This window comes from Sinocyclocheilus grahami, unplaced genomic scaffold (assembly GCF_001515645.1).
Source record: "Sinocyclocheilus grahami isolate Dianchi unplaced genomic scaffold, SAMN03320097.WGS_v1.1 scaffold202.1, whole genome shotgun sequence".
Lineage (NCBI taxonomy): Eukaryota > Metazoa > Chordata > Actinopteri > Cypriniformes > Cyprinidae > Sinocyclocheilus > Sinocyclocheilus grahami.
The window spans coordinates 462,045-475,026 of NW_015505381.1; the positions used below are offsets into that span (position 1 = coordinate 462,045).

The 12,982-nt window shown below is 35.4% G+C and overlaps 1 protein-coding gene across 2 annotated transcripts; it reads right to left on the reverse strand.

Moving 5' to 3' along the window:
- Nucleotides 1-3,031: 3,031 nt before the first annotated feature.
- Nucleotides 3,032-12,410, reverse strand: LOC107595411 (diphosphoinositol polyphosphate phosphohydrolase 1-like). Of its 2 annotated transcripts, none has more exons than XM_016285806.1 (5): nt 12,107-12,410; nt 9,918-10,028; nt 6,645-6,689; nt 5,843-5,927; nt 3,032-4,501 (listed from the first exon to the last, which is right to left on the reverse strand). In XM_016285806.1, exons 1-5 carry the CDS (start codon nt 12,197-12,199, stop codon nt 4,305-4,307), a joined length of 531 nt encoding a protein of 176 aa, XP_016141292.1. In that variant the 5' UTR covers nt 12,200-12,410; the 3' UTR covers nt 3,032-4,304. The 2 variants fall into 2 exon arrangements, with proteins under 2 accessions (XP_016141292.1, XP_016141291.1); XM_016285805.1 differs by lacking the exon at nt 6,645-6,689 and adding an exon at nt 7,418-7,462.
- Nucleotides 12,411-12,982: the final 572 nt, after the last annotated feature.

Sequence of the window (12,982 nt, forward strand, 5' to 3'; positions counted from 1 at the left end):
AGCCTAATTTAACAAATATGGCTACTAACAATTAAGTGACTGCAACTATTTAATGTGATTCGGTTTGCCGTTTGAATTTTACCTTATTGCTTCAACTGTATTGTTAAAAAAAAACAGTAAAAAACTAAAATACTACCGGTACAAATGAAGCACAAACAAATTAAGACTATTGGGGTATATTTGGAGCATGTGGGGGGCTGAGTGACCTCAGAATGATCATTAAATATTATTTTAATCTAAAAAACCACAGCAACACAAACACTTTTTAACGGGCACAAACCCACCACAAACGAAGCACAAAGAAGACTATTTGGGGTAGCATGTGGGGGGCCAAGTGACCTCAGAATGATCACTTAATATTTTAATAGCCTATCTAAAAACCGAAGCAGCACAAACAAAAACTTTTACAGCACAAACAATTGCGTTGGGTAGGGGGCCAACTTCACAGCGGTACACCACTCCAGTCCATTAGTTAACGTCTTATGAAGTGAAAAGCTGTGTTTGTAAGAAACAAATCCATCCATGAGACTAAACATGAGTCCATAATATTGGTTTCTGCAGTGAAATCATCTCGTCTGAGAAATATGCACAGATCAAGCAGTTTTACAAGGCAAAACGATCCTAAATATGGGTGGATTCTGATGTGGGAGGACAACAGGGATGGACTGCTTCACTAGAAGCAGCTTTATTATGGACTCTTATTTGCGCCAGAAACAATTGTTTAGAATATCATGATGGATTTGTTTCAGCTTTTCACTTCACAAGATGATAATTGATGTACTGGAGTGGTGTGGATTATCCTGATGTTTTTATCAGCTGTTTGGTCTCTCATTCTGACGGCACCCATTCACTACAGAGGATCCACTGGTTAACAAGTGATGGAATTTTGCTACATTTTTCCAAATCCGTTCTCATGAAGGAACAAACTCATCCTCAACTTGGCTGACCTGAAGGAGAGTAATTTTCCAGTAAGTTTTTGGATCCAAGAATGTTTTTATTTTCTTACCCACTTCCTTTTTGGTCCTTCATCCTGGAAGGAACCTGTAAATCTTAAATGTAGATAGTTTGACAACACTTTAATGTTAAACTAGCACATGTAGTTTTCCTCAAAAGCCATGACGTATTACGTAAATCAGAATATTTGGCATGTTACAGCACTACAAATTTAGCTTGTGGGACAAAGTCACTGAAACCTTGAGGTGAAATACTGGTGTTTATTAGTTGGCACATTTATATTACATTCTTATACTGGTTGATTTCACAATCCCAAAACGAAAAAGCTAAATATTCCAGTGAAGGGTACAGCTGTGGAACCAAAGTCTCACAGCTTTTGTTTCGGAGTGTTGGGAGATTTCAGTCCTAGTTCCAGCATCCCGTCTTATTTTACCTAAGTTTACATTCAGAGTCACAAGCAGGGCAAATTTAAGGTGCTTTCCGTGAGATGTTCGTCAAGGATATGGGTATTTCACATGGTCTGTGATATACTTCAAATGCAGCAGTTTAGATTTAACAACCTTGTTTTGTAGGACTTTAAAACGACTGCTCAAGAGAAGATCATTCACTGCAATGATCGGCACAGTCACTTCCACTTACTACAGAAGTCAAAACATTTTTAATATGCTGCTGTGCTAAATGAAGGGTACATTAGTATGGCCATCATCACGTATCTCAATCAAGAAAACAGACCAGATTAGCTATTACATGCTACACTAAAAGTGAAAGAGAAAGACTTGCAATCAGCTGCAAAATCGATGAAATTAGTGTTGACAGATATTAATCAAAGGCATGTAAACATAAATCACTGATAAAAGTAGGTTCATTCACGTTTTAGATCTTGGGTTCATCATTACTCATTTTGCAGTCAGACCAACTCTTGAATTCGAAATGTACTTCATAAGGATCTTGCATCATAAATGCACTTAAAACTCTCAGAGGAGCAAAGCGGGTTCAGTCTCGACGAAATAAATTGCACAACCTAGCGTGTACCATATCTATGCATCATAATGACAAGCACTGGAATTGGAACAAGAGCGATTAAAAGACACCAAAACATCTCGTTAACTACAGTGGCTCAAGATTCACAGTATTGCGCCAAGCGCTTTACAGTTCGGCTTCCAAGACATATTTAACATTTCAAAAGAGAAGATGTTTAAATGAGTTGTAGATGATGATATGGTCATTTCTAAAAAGGGTGAAAGGTTAAAACAACCAAATACCTCATCAGCAGGACTAAAAGTCCACGAAAACAGAAGGCCAGAAAACACCTTCAGCAATTGTCAGAAGAATATTAATAGCCAAATCTACTAAGGGAAGATGAAACCATTTCAGGGGTCTGCTGAACAGCCGTAAAAAGTGACACGATGTGAAAACTGGACTAGTGCAGACTAGAGCTAGTTTTGTGCAAAAAAAAATCTATATAATCATCTCCACTGAAATATCTCTTTAGGTGTCATTTGAGAGACGTTATGGTAATTAACAAAATGTAAACATCTGCTAACAGCTAAAATGAACATGAAACCCATTTTTCTTCCTTAAAGAGATATTTCCTTTTTTTTTTTAAAAAGAAAGAAAATTATGTCATTATTTACTTCGCTTCATGTTGTTCCAAACCTGTATGAGTTTCTATTGAGTTTCTGTTGAACACAAAAATAGAATCATTAGTTGATGGTCACCATTGACTTCCATAATATATTTTTTCCATATTATGGAAGTCAATGGCTACCGTCAATTGTTAACGATATTCTTTAAAATGTCGTCTTCTGTGCTCAACAGAAGAAAGAAACTAATACAGGTTTGAAACAACTTGAGGATAAGTAAATAATGACAGATTGTTTGGGGTGAACTATTCTGAAATATTTCAGTATGTTCCATAAGAAAAATGTTATCCAAGTTCATCCAAGAAATGAATCATGCTCGATAATACATTAAACACACATAGAAAGTAAAAAGTGTCCATTTTGATTTCATGTTGTTCGTGGAGATTTTGGAAGCTGCTAGGTAACATTATAATCCTTCATAGTTTTTCAACAGATTGCTTTGAAAATCGAAGTGAATCTTCTAGTTTAGGGAGAGGATTTCCAAGCTGCTTCTTGATTTAACGGTCCACTCTATCTACCGCGGCACTTCTTAAAGTCAACATGGTACGTGCAACCCGTTTTACTTCTGTAAAATGTATAACGTATTGCGAGGAAGAAATGAAATGAGACTTTAATCCATCTGGAAGTGACTGCATCATGAAAAGTGGGCGTTTCATACCAGAATGGGATTGCAGTTGCACACTATGGTGCACTGATGAAACCAGGAAAATATAAAAGTAAACGGAGTCCATTTTGTTTTCATGTTGATTTTAAAAAGTGCTACAGAAAACCATCGCAGACCTGCCAAATCATACCACCACTCTATCACAGTCTGCTTAAAGGGGAACTGTTTCGTTTCTACATCACTAGCAGCACCAAACGGAATTGCAGAAATAATGTCCGAACTATTTAGTTCAAATGAATTGGTGCTGCTAATGGCACAAATGTACACACAAGATTCATTGTAAAGTTTGCAATACTAATTTCTAAGTCCTTCAAACCTAAGCAGGTTGGAAAAAATGTACTGGGAAAAAAAAAAAAAAAAGTGTGCACTTGTAGAATTGCGCTCCAGTCTAATCAGGTACTAGTATAAATTAAATATGTTTTTGCAGGCCCATAAGTTATTTACAAGATGGCAAGACAAAAAAGGGTAAGTTAAGAGCATCAATTTAAACACGAAGTACAGGTTAAACATTCATCGCATCACGCAAACTCAAAACACAAATAAATACCAGTGTTCATGCAAAACTATTAACTTCTCACAGTTCCACCATTCAGAAGACTAAACGTTTCCTCTCGCAACCGCCGAAAGAGAACTAATGAAAAACTCGTTCACACTTACGCACGCAGAGGAAATCGAATGTGTAAAAATACTGAAAGCCACATGCTGACGCACCATGTGTAGATTTGTACATCACAACAGTAAAAAGTAGTTCTTGCATTCGTTTAATCACACTCGGGCCGCTAAAAGGACGTGGGTCGCGGGTTTCATGCAACAGTCCGCATGAAAGGAGGATTAAACAGGAAAAAGCAGAAGTGTTACATTTACAAAACATCGTTTCGAATATTCAACCAACACTTGACGTCTGCGCCACTTTCTCGGTGCTCAAAAAGCCTTAGCAAACCGTTGTTTTTGTGTCTTTTTTTAAAGAAAAAGAAAAGAAAGATAGAATAATGAAAGTAAGGTCAAGAGTGGTGAAAGCATTTGGTGTCTATGTTTTGTGTTAGTTATCTGATATCAGAGACGGAGCTCTGATTAATGCTGTAGGTGGGCGACAGGTCTCCGCCTATCGTGGCCGCCAGGGGCGTCCCGTTACTGTTCAGACAGCCTTCCTGCAGGGCCGCGAAGTAAGTGGCCTGTACTGGTTTGTGACACTGCAACACTTCTATGGCATCTTCGATTTTGAACCATTCCCTTTTTCTTCCTGTCAAAACAAACAAAAAAAAAAGATAAAGGAGGTGTTATGAGTCAAATAGACTCAGAAGACAATTGTACATTCGCCAATCACAAAATATTAGATTTTTCACACTTGCTAATCCCACAATGGCTCCGACAAGAATATCCTGATATTAATTAGAATTTGGTCACATTTTGATGAGATAAGCCATGTTAATGTTGCCGTGACATTGCCACATGCCTGTGTTCATCTGAATTATGGGTCATGCATGCACTTTATTCAGTATATACACTGTAAAAAAACATCATTTCATACTGTTCAAAAATGTGTGGTTAGTAAGTTTTTTGTTCTTGCTTTTAAAAGAAATACTTTTATTCAGAAATGACACATTAAATTACTCAAAAGTGACAGTATAAAATAAAATGCATCGCGGTTTCCACAAAAATATGAAGCAGCACAACTGTTTTCAACATTGATAATAATCAGAAATGTTTCTTGAGCAGCAAATCAGCATATTAGAATGATTTCTAAAGATCATGTGACACTGAAGACTGGAGTTATGATGCTGCAAATACAGCTTTGATCACAGCAATAAATTAGTTTACAATATTTTCAAATAAAAAAGTTATCTGAAATTGTAATAATATTTGAAAATAATGCTGTTTTTAATGGATTTTTAGTAAATAAATAAACAATAAAAAAATCCAAACTTTTATACTGTAGTGTATTATTATTATTATTAAGTACTTATATTAGTGTAGTATATTATTAAGTACTTACCAATGTTTACTGAATCCTCCCAATCTTCTAGAACTTCAGTTACGATGAGAACGTAGACGTACGTTCTGTGTTTCCTATCTCGATTCTAAATATAAAACAAAATGTTATTTAAAAGTTAAAGTGCCCCTATTATGGATTTTTGAAAATGACCTTTCATGCAGTGTGTAACACAGATCTAAGTGAATGAAAACATCCTGCAAAGTTTTAAATCTGAAAGTGCGCCGTGTATAAAGTTATTGTCTCTCAAAAGAAAGAGTCGACTCTGAATCATTGAAACCAACATTGATAATAATCAGAAATGTTTCTTGAGCAGCAAATCAGCGTATTAGTATGATTTCTGAAGATCATGTGACACTGAAGACTGGAGTTATGATGCTGAAAATTCAGGTTTGATCACAGAAATAAATTACAGTTTACAATATTTTCAAATAAAAAAGGTATCTGAAATTGTAATAATATTTCAAAATAATGCTGTTTTTAATGGATTTTTAGTAAATAAATAAACAATAAAAAATCCAAACTTTTATACTGTAGTGTATTATTATTATTAAGTACTTATATTAGTGTAGTATATTATTAAGTACTTACCAATGTTTACTGAATCCTCCCAATCTTCTAGAACTTCAGTTACGATGAGAACGTAGACGTACGTTCTGTGTTTCCTATCTCGATTCTAAATATAAAACAAAATGTTATTTAAAAGTTAAAGTGCCCCTATTATGGATTTTTGAAAATGACCTTTCATGCAGTGTGTAACAGCTCTAAGTGGATGAAAACATCCTGCAAAGTTTTAAATCTGAAAGTGCGCCGTGTATAAAGTTATTGTCTCTCAAAAGAAAGAGTCGACTCTGAATCATTGAAACAAGTCGTTTTTAAAACGAATCCCAAGCCGTTTCATGTTGAGGTCAACATGAAACATTAGCATATTGCCCGCCCACTTTTTAGCCTTTTTGCATTGGTCTGAATGAAAATGCAAATTCATTTTTTGCCACTAGGTGCAGCTTTTGAAGCAGTAAAAATAGCGGTTTCCCCGGTAACACTGTACACAAAGCAGCACTGCGTTCACAAACGCTGCTTTATCAGGCGTTACAGACATGATGAAATGAAACTGAGACCAATCGGACCAATCACCACAGATTAGCGTCACGCAAAGAAGGGGTTTGGAAAAATTAATCGGGAGCGAATCCTTTGGGAGTCGTTGAGCAAGTAAGGTAAAAATAAATGCATATTATAAGACAATTAAAGTGTTTTTTGACCTTGCATGCATGTCAACCTGTTGTTGGGGACTCCCAAAACCAAAATATGAACCTTTCATTACCCATAATAGGGGCACTTTAAGACAAGCAGCACAACACTTTTACAGAAAGCCATTCTTTCTTAAAGTACTTACCTCAAATATTCCTACTAGTCTTCCTAAAGTGCCCTTGACACCAGCCTGTAAAACAACGAATGAACGAAACTAAATCATTGTGTTTCTATTATTATTATTTTAAAGAGACAGTCATTGCTACATGATCAGGTCCTTCAGTTTGTCATCAATGCAGAACCAATGACTGATGCATTAATTAGTAAATGAGGATTTGACAACTGATATGTTTTCGGAGTCCAAGAAAAGAGTAGTTGTGAAAACAAGCAGGACAGCATATCAACAGGAACATGACGGCATTCTTCAGTCTGTGACAGTCTACACCCGTCCTGAGTGATAGCGATCCATCACGACGCGGTGTAAGCCAAATGTCATGTACACAACATGGCGCTGACCTCAACTTGAGTAGATGATTGTCGTCAAACATGGTCTAAATTTAGTCCTGATTATATAGCGGTGGTCCAAAAGTCTGAGGCCACTAGTGAAATTTTTCAATTTAATATGCACTACCATTAAATAGCGTGGGGTCTGTGAGATTTAAGATTTTTTTTTGTTTCTTCTGCTCATCAAGACTGCATTTATTTGATCAAAAATATAGAAAAAAACATTACTTTTATAGTGAAATTGTTTAAATTGTAATATTACAATTGAAAAAAAAAAAAAGTTTTCTTTTGTAATATATTTCAAAATGTAATTTATTCTTGTGATCAAAGCTGAATTTTGGGCCGCTAATTAATTACGCCATTCATCAGTGTCACATGATCCTTCAGAAATCATTCTTTTCTTAAAGTACTTACCTCAAATATTCCTACTAGTCTTCCTAAAGTGCCCTTGACACCAGCCTGTAAAACAACAAATGAACGAAACTAAATCATTGTGTTTCTATTATTATTATTTTAAAGAGACAGTCATTGCTACATGATCAGGTCCTTCAGTTTGTCATCAATGCAGAACCAATGACTGATGCATTAATTAGTAAATGAGGATTTGACAACTGATATGTTTTCGGAGTCCAAGAAAAGAGTAGTTGTGAAAACAAGCAGGACAGCATATCAACAGGAACATGACGGCATTCTTCAGTCTGTGACAGTCTACACCCGTCCTGAGTGATAGCGATCCATCACGACGCGGTGTAAGCCAAATGTCATGTACACAACATGGCGCTGACCTCAACTTGAGTAGATGATTGTCGTCAAACATGGTCTAAATTTAGTCCTGATTATATAGCGGTGGTCCAAATGTCTGAGGCCACTAGTGAAATTTTTCAATTTAATATGCACTACCATTAAAAAGCGTGGGGTCTGTGAGATTTAAGATTTTTTTTGTTTCTTCTGCTCATCAAGACTGCATTTATTTGATCAAAAATATAGAAAAAAACATTACTTTTATAGTGAAATTGTTTAAATTGTAATATTACAATTTAAAAAAAAAAAAAGTTTTCTTTTGTAATATATTTCAAAATGTAATTTATTCTTGTGATCAAAGCTGAATTTTGGGCCGCTAATTAATTACGCCATTCATCAGTGTCACATGATCCTTCAGAAATCATTCTAATATGCTGATTTCATTTTTTTTAAACCTTACTGACCGCATATATAGCAAATTACATTATCAGGATAACAATTTGAGAAAGTTTAGGTTTGCTTTCTTTTGCTTTAATGGCCTGATGATCATGTTCTTCTTCGTGAACCAAGAGTCACATGATCAAAAACACTCATTTACTTCATTTACATTTGATTAGTCACATAGAAATGCAGAATATGCCTTGCTATTTTATAACGTTACATAACATTACATTAAGAGTTCGAAATCTACAAACTTTTCAATATGCTCTCAGACTTCAGGACAATCCCACATATGCGGTTCCTTCGTTGTGTCATGGGACGTTTATAGTGTACGGCCGCTCTTGGCTACTGTCTGGCAGTGGAGGTGTGAAGAGCAGCTCTTAATCTGAGTGTAATGCCCTTTAAAACGGTAAGGCGATCGTCCCGGCAGAATGAACGACATGTTTGCTGTCTGTCAGATGGCCAGCGAAAGTAAGAGCGTATGGAGGATCTCAGCTGATGGAACATTATCACTTCTCTTTACGAGAAACCCCATAGGTTAAGTGTCAGCAGAGAGAAAACCTAGAGTTTCCATGTTTGCACAATGGATCGAGTCAAAAATATGCAGCAAAACATCAATTATAGTGAGTCGTGAGAGGTGATCAGCCGATTAATCAGGTGATATTTGGCCATATTAAAATGATCGGGTCCATCAGTTGTGTTTTAGAGCCATTATTTACTGATACTGAATCTATTTTAAGTAAATGTTGTACAAAAATGAGTGTGCATTTAAATTGGAAATTGTGTGTATATTTTATCCACATTATTAGCCATCAAAAAATCGACTGAAAATCATGTAAACTCATGATAAATTAATGATATCTTCTACAAATGGCGTGAGAAGCTTTTTGTAATGGACAGCTGATTGGGGAAAGTTACTTTTAAAAGTAATGCATTACGTTACTTAGTTACTTTTTATGGAAAGTAATGCGTTATATTACTTTCGCGTTACTTTTTAAATATGAGCTGGGCTTGATTGTTTTTAATATAAGAAGTTATATTTATAGCAAATATAAAAGCCCTTTCACACCAAAAAGAGTAATGAATAAACCTCAGGCTGAAGCAAAAGTAAATTCACGTCTGTACAGTAGAACGCAGGAGAAGAAACACTCTTCAGCAATAAAAAAACTATGAAGCACAATTGTTAGTTATCTAAAATCCTTTTTGCTTATTAGTACGGTTGAACTGGATCTTCAAAGGTCAGCAGCAAAGACATTGGTTAATAAAATGGGATTAGATACATTTGTGTTATTTAACATATTTAATTATTGCAGGTTTGTGTCATATTCTGAGTTTGCATTTCACTGTTTTAATTCATTTTGATGAATACTAAAGCTGTTTTTTGTGAGTGGGATGAATTAATGCACGTTCACATTTAGTCTAGAACTACAGTAACATCATGTTCACACAACGCACACAACGCCTCTGTACTCCCGATTTCTCCCAATATGGGGACAGGAGAGCTGTCAGTCAATAAATGGGAAAACAAAGTAACTGGCGTTACTTTTTTGAAAAAGTAACTCAGATATTTTCTTGTAAATTAAAAAAGTAATGCAATACTTTACTAGTTACTTGAAAAAAGTAATCCGATTACGTAACTCGCGTTGCTTGTAATGCATTACCCCCAACACTGATGATAAATAATAAAAAAGATCATCTATTTCATGCATAATCCTAGAGGTGAAAGTCAAACCTCTTCACAGACTTCTCGGGCAGCAGCAACGTTGGGCTCTTCCTCGGGCTCCATTCCTCCTCCGGGTACGATCCATTTGTCTGGATATCTGCTGCTGCTCACCAATAACACCTGTGAAGAAACATTTGACAAGTTCAGTCTGTGTCACTGTTTGGTACAACAGATGCAATTTCAGCATTTTTTGTGAAACTCTGGGGCCTCATTTGTAAAGATTTATTATTCTAAATAAATATAAATATACAACAGTTTCTGAAATGTTTTTATGAATGATTTATAAAGCATGTTTCTAAATATATGCATCTTTATACATTTTGATATTTATTTATTGTAAATAAAATCTATCAATAAATAAATGTATATATTTTTTAAGAAAATCCTTAATATAATTGTAATTATTAATATGGAACGGTGATTAAACTGACTTGGAACTACCTGTGCATTAAACGGTTTTACCTGCCAGCCAATCAGAATCCAGTATTCAGACAGACCATGGAATAAATATTATTAATCAACAGTACTGTAATTTGAGTTTGTGAAGTAATACTAGTAGTATGTAAATACTAATATAACACATTTCTCACAAATACAATTATGAAAAAAATCCATATAACCAAATAACATACAAATAAAACAACACTAACAAATACAAATAGCTATAAACGTTACAGATCCATCGAATACTAAAAATTATAAACACTATAAAAAGATATGTCTCTCAAAATATATCCATTACCTCACTTTATTTAGTGTCTAAACTGAAGTGGAAATAAAACATCATAAACAATTTAAAAAAAGCAAATAAATAAATAATAGCTTTTTTCAGAAATTCGATTAAAATGAATTAATAAATTTCCTTTAAGTAATTATCACAAAGCAAAGCAGTTAAAATATTGCTCATTTGGCTTATACAGTATTATAAATGATGCCTTTATTTGTTCCTCACCTTTGATGAACTCCACAGAATTTATGGAGCTAAACGAGGCCCTCAATTATGCTTTCAAATGATGTAAACAAATGCTTTCTTGGATGTACCATGGGTTTCCACATTGGAAAAAAAAATGATTTGGACCATCAGCAAAGAATACCATGGTACTTGTTAGCGGTGCTCAAAATAAAAAGTACCATGGTGTTTCAGACATGTACAATAATGGTTTTCAATATTCATGAAACACGTGAATTTCATTAAGTATTCTAACAAGCAGTACCATGGTATTCTTTGAAGATATTAGAAGGACCATCCCTAAAAACCTACTGTTGGGGGTACCATGGTATATTTCAAAGTACTATAGTATTACCATGGTACCCCCACAGTACGTTTTTAGGGATGGTCCTTCTAATATCTTCAAAGAATACCATGGTTAATTATGCTTTCAAATGATGTAAACAAATGCTTTCTTGGATGTACCATGGGTTTCCACATTGAAAAAAAAAATGATTTGGACCATCAGCAAAGAATACCATGGTACTTGTTAGCGGTGCTCAAAATAAAAAGTACCATGGTGTTTCAGACATGTACAATAATGGTTTTCAATATTCATGAAACACGTGAATTTCATTAAGTATTCTAACAAGCAGTACCATGGTATTCTTTGAAGATATTAGAAGGACCATCCCTAAAAACGTACTGTGGGGGTACCATGGTAATACTATAGTACTTTGAAATATACCATGGTACCCCCAACAGTAGGTTTTTAGGGATGGTCCTTCTAATATCTTCAAAGAATACCATGGTACTTCTTGTTAGTGGTGCTCAAATAAAAAAGCACCGTGGTATTTTGGACACAATGGTGGTACCATGGAAGTAACATGGTATTACCATCGGATGTACCATGATTCACCACAGTACTTTATTGCAAGGAAGTCTTTAAAGGTCTCTCATTTGAGATTTAGCACACAGGCTAACCGAGGCTTGTCTTAGCACATGCATATTATTGCTCTTTTGATTGTCATCATTTTGGATAAAAGCGTCTGCTAACTGACTAAATGTAAATACAGCACGTGATCTCAGATCAGCTGGATTTCAATAAATCAATCAAGCTGTCAACGAGTCGCGTGTTCTCAGCGCAGCTTTATCGAGTATCGCTTAACGCTAGGCCAGCTCCGCTAACCAGTCACAGGCTAGCCGCTGATAGCACGCCGCTAGCGCGCAGCCGAAGGGCTTGAGCTCCGCCAGCTGACGGCCGACTCACCTCCTGCTCGGTGTCGTTCCTGAAGCACAGGCAGGCGGCCCGCTTCTTGAACCCGTCTCCATCATAGGTGCGCGTTTGGTTCGACTTCATCATCTCGGGCTGCGCGTCGCGACTGAGATCGGAACCTGAACCTGTCGCGCGGCAAGAGAGGCAAAGTCCGTCCGCGAATGGAAACCCCGCGTCAATCACTGGAAATAAGCTCTTCTGCGCTTCATTTTTCCAAAGCCGAGCGCATCTCGGTGACCGACGCCATTATCGAGACCGCTACGGCATGTGCGCAAGCGGCGCAGCGCAGACAGATAAAAAGCACGTTGTTGGTTTAGAGAATAGGGCCTGCGGATATGAAATCCGCGTAAATTTTTTTTTTGGTTTATAATAATAATGTGTTTTATTAGCTTTTGTTATTTAATTGTTGATACATTAACAATAATTGTTAGACCTGTTATTAAATTGATCTAATCAGTTGGTTATTGAATAAAATACAGTATTTTACAGAATATACAATATTATATTATTTTAATTAATATTATATTACCTTTATTAAGTTGTTAACTATAATTATAATATTATTAATCAAAACAATATTGAATTAAAATATACAGTACTGTAGTTTGTATTTCTCACAATTAAAATGATTAAAAAATCTGTATAGCTAATTAATATACAAATAAAACAACAGTGACAAATAGTTATATACAGAGCCATCAAACACTAAAAAACTATAAAACGATATATCTCTGAAAACCTCACTTTATGTAGTATTTCAATTGAAGTGGAAAACTTCATAAACCATAAAAAAAGGAAACATAAATCTCTCTCTCTCTCTATGAATTAAATTCTCTCAAAATACATCTATTTTTCCGTTGCACCGTATTT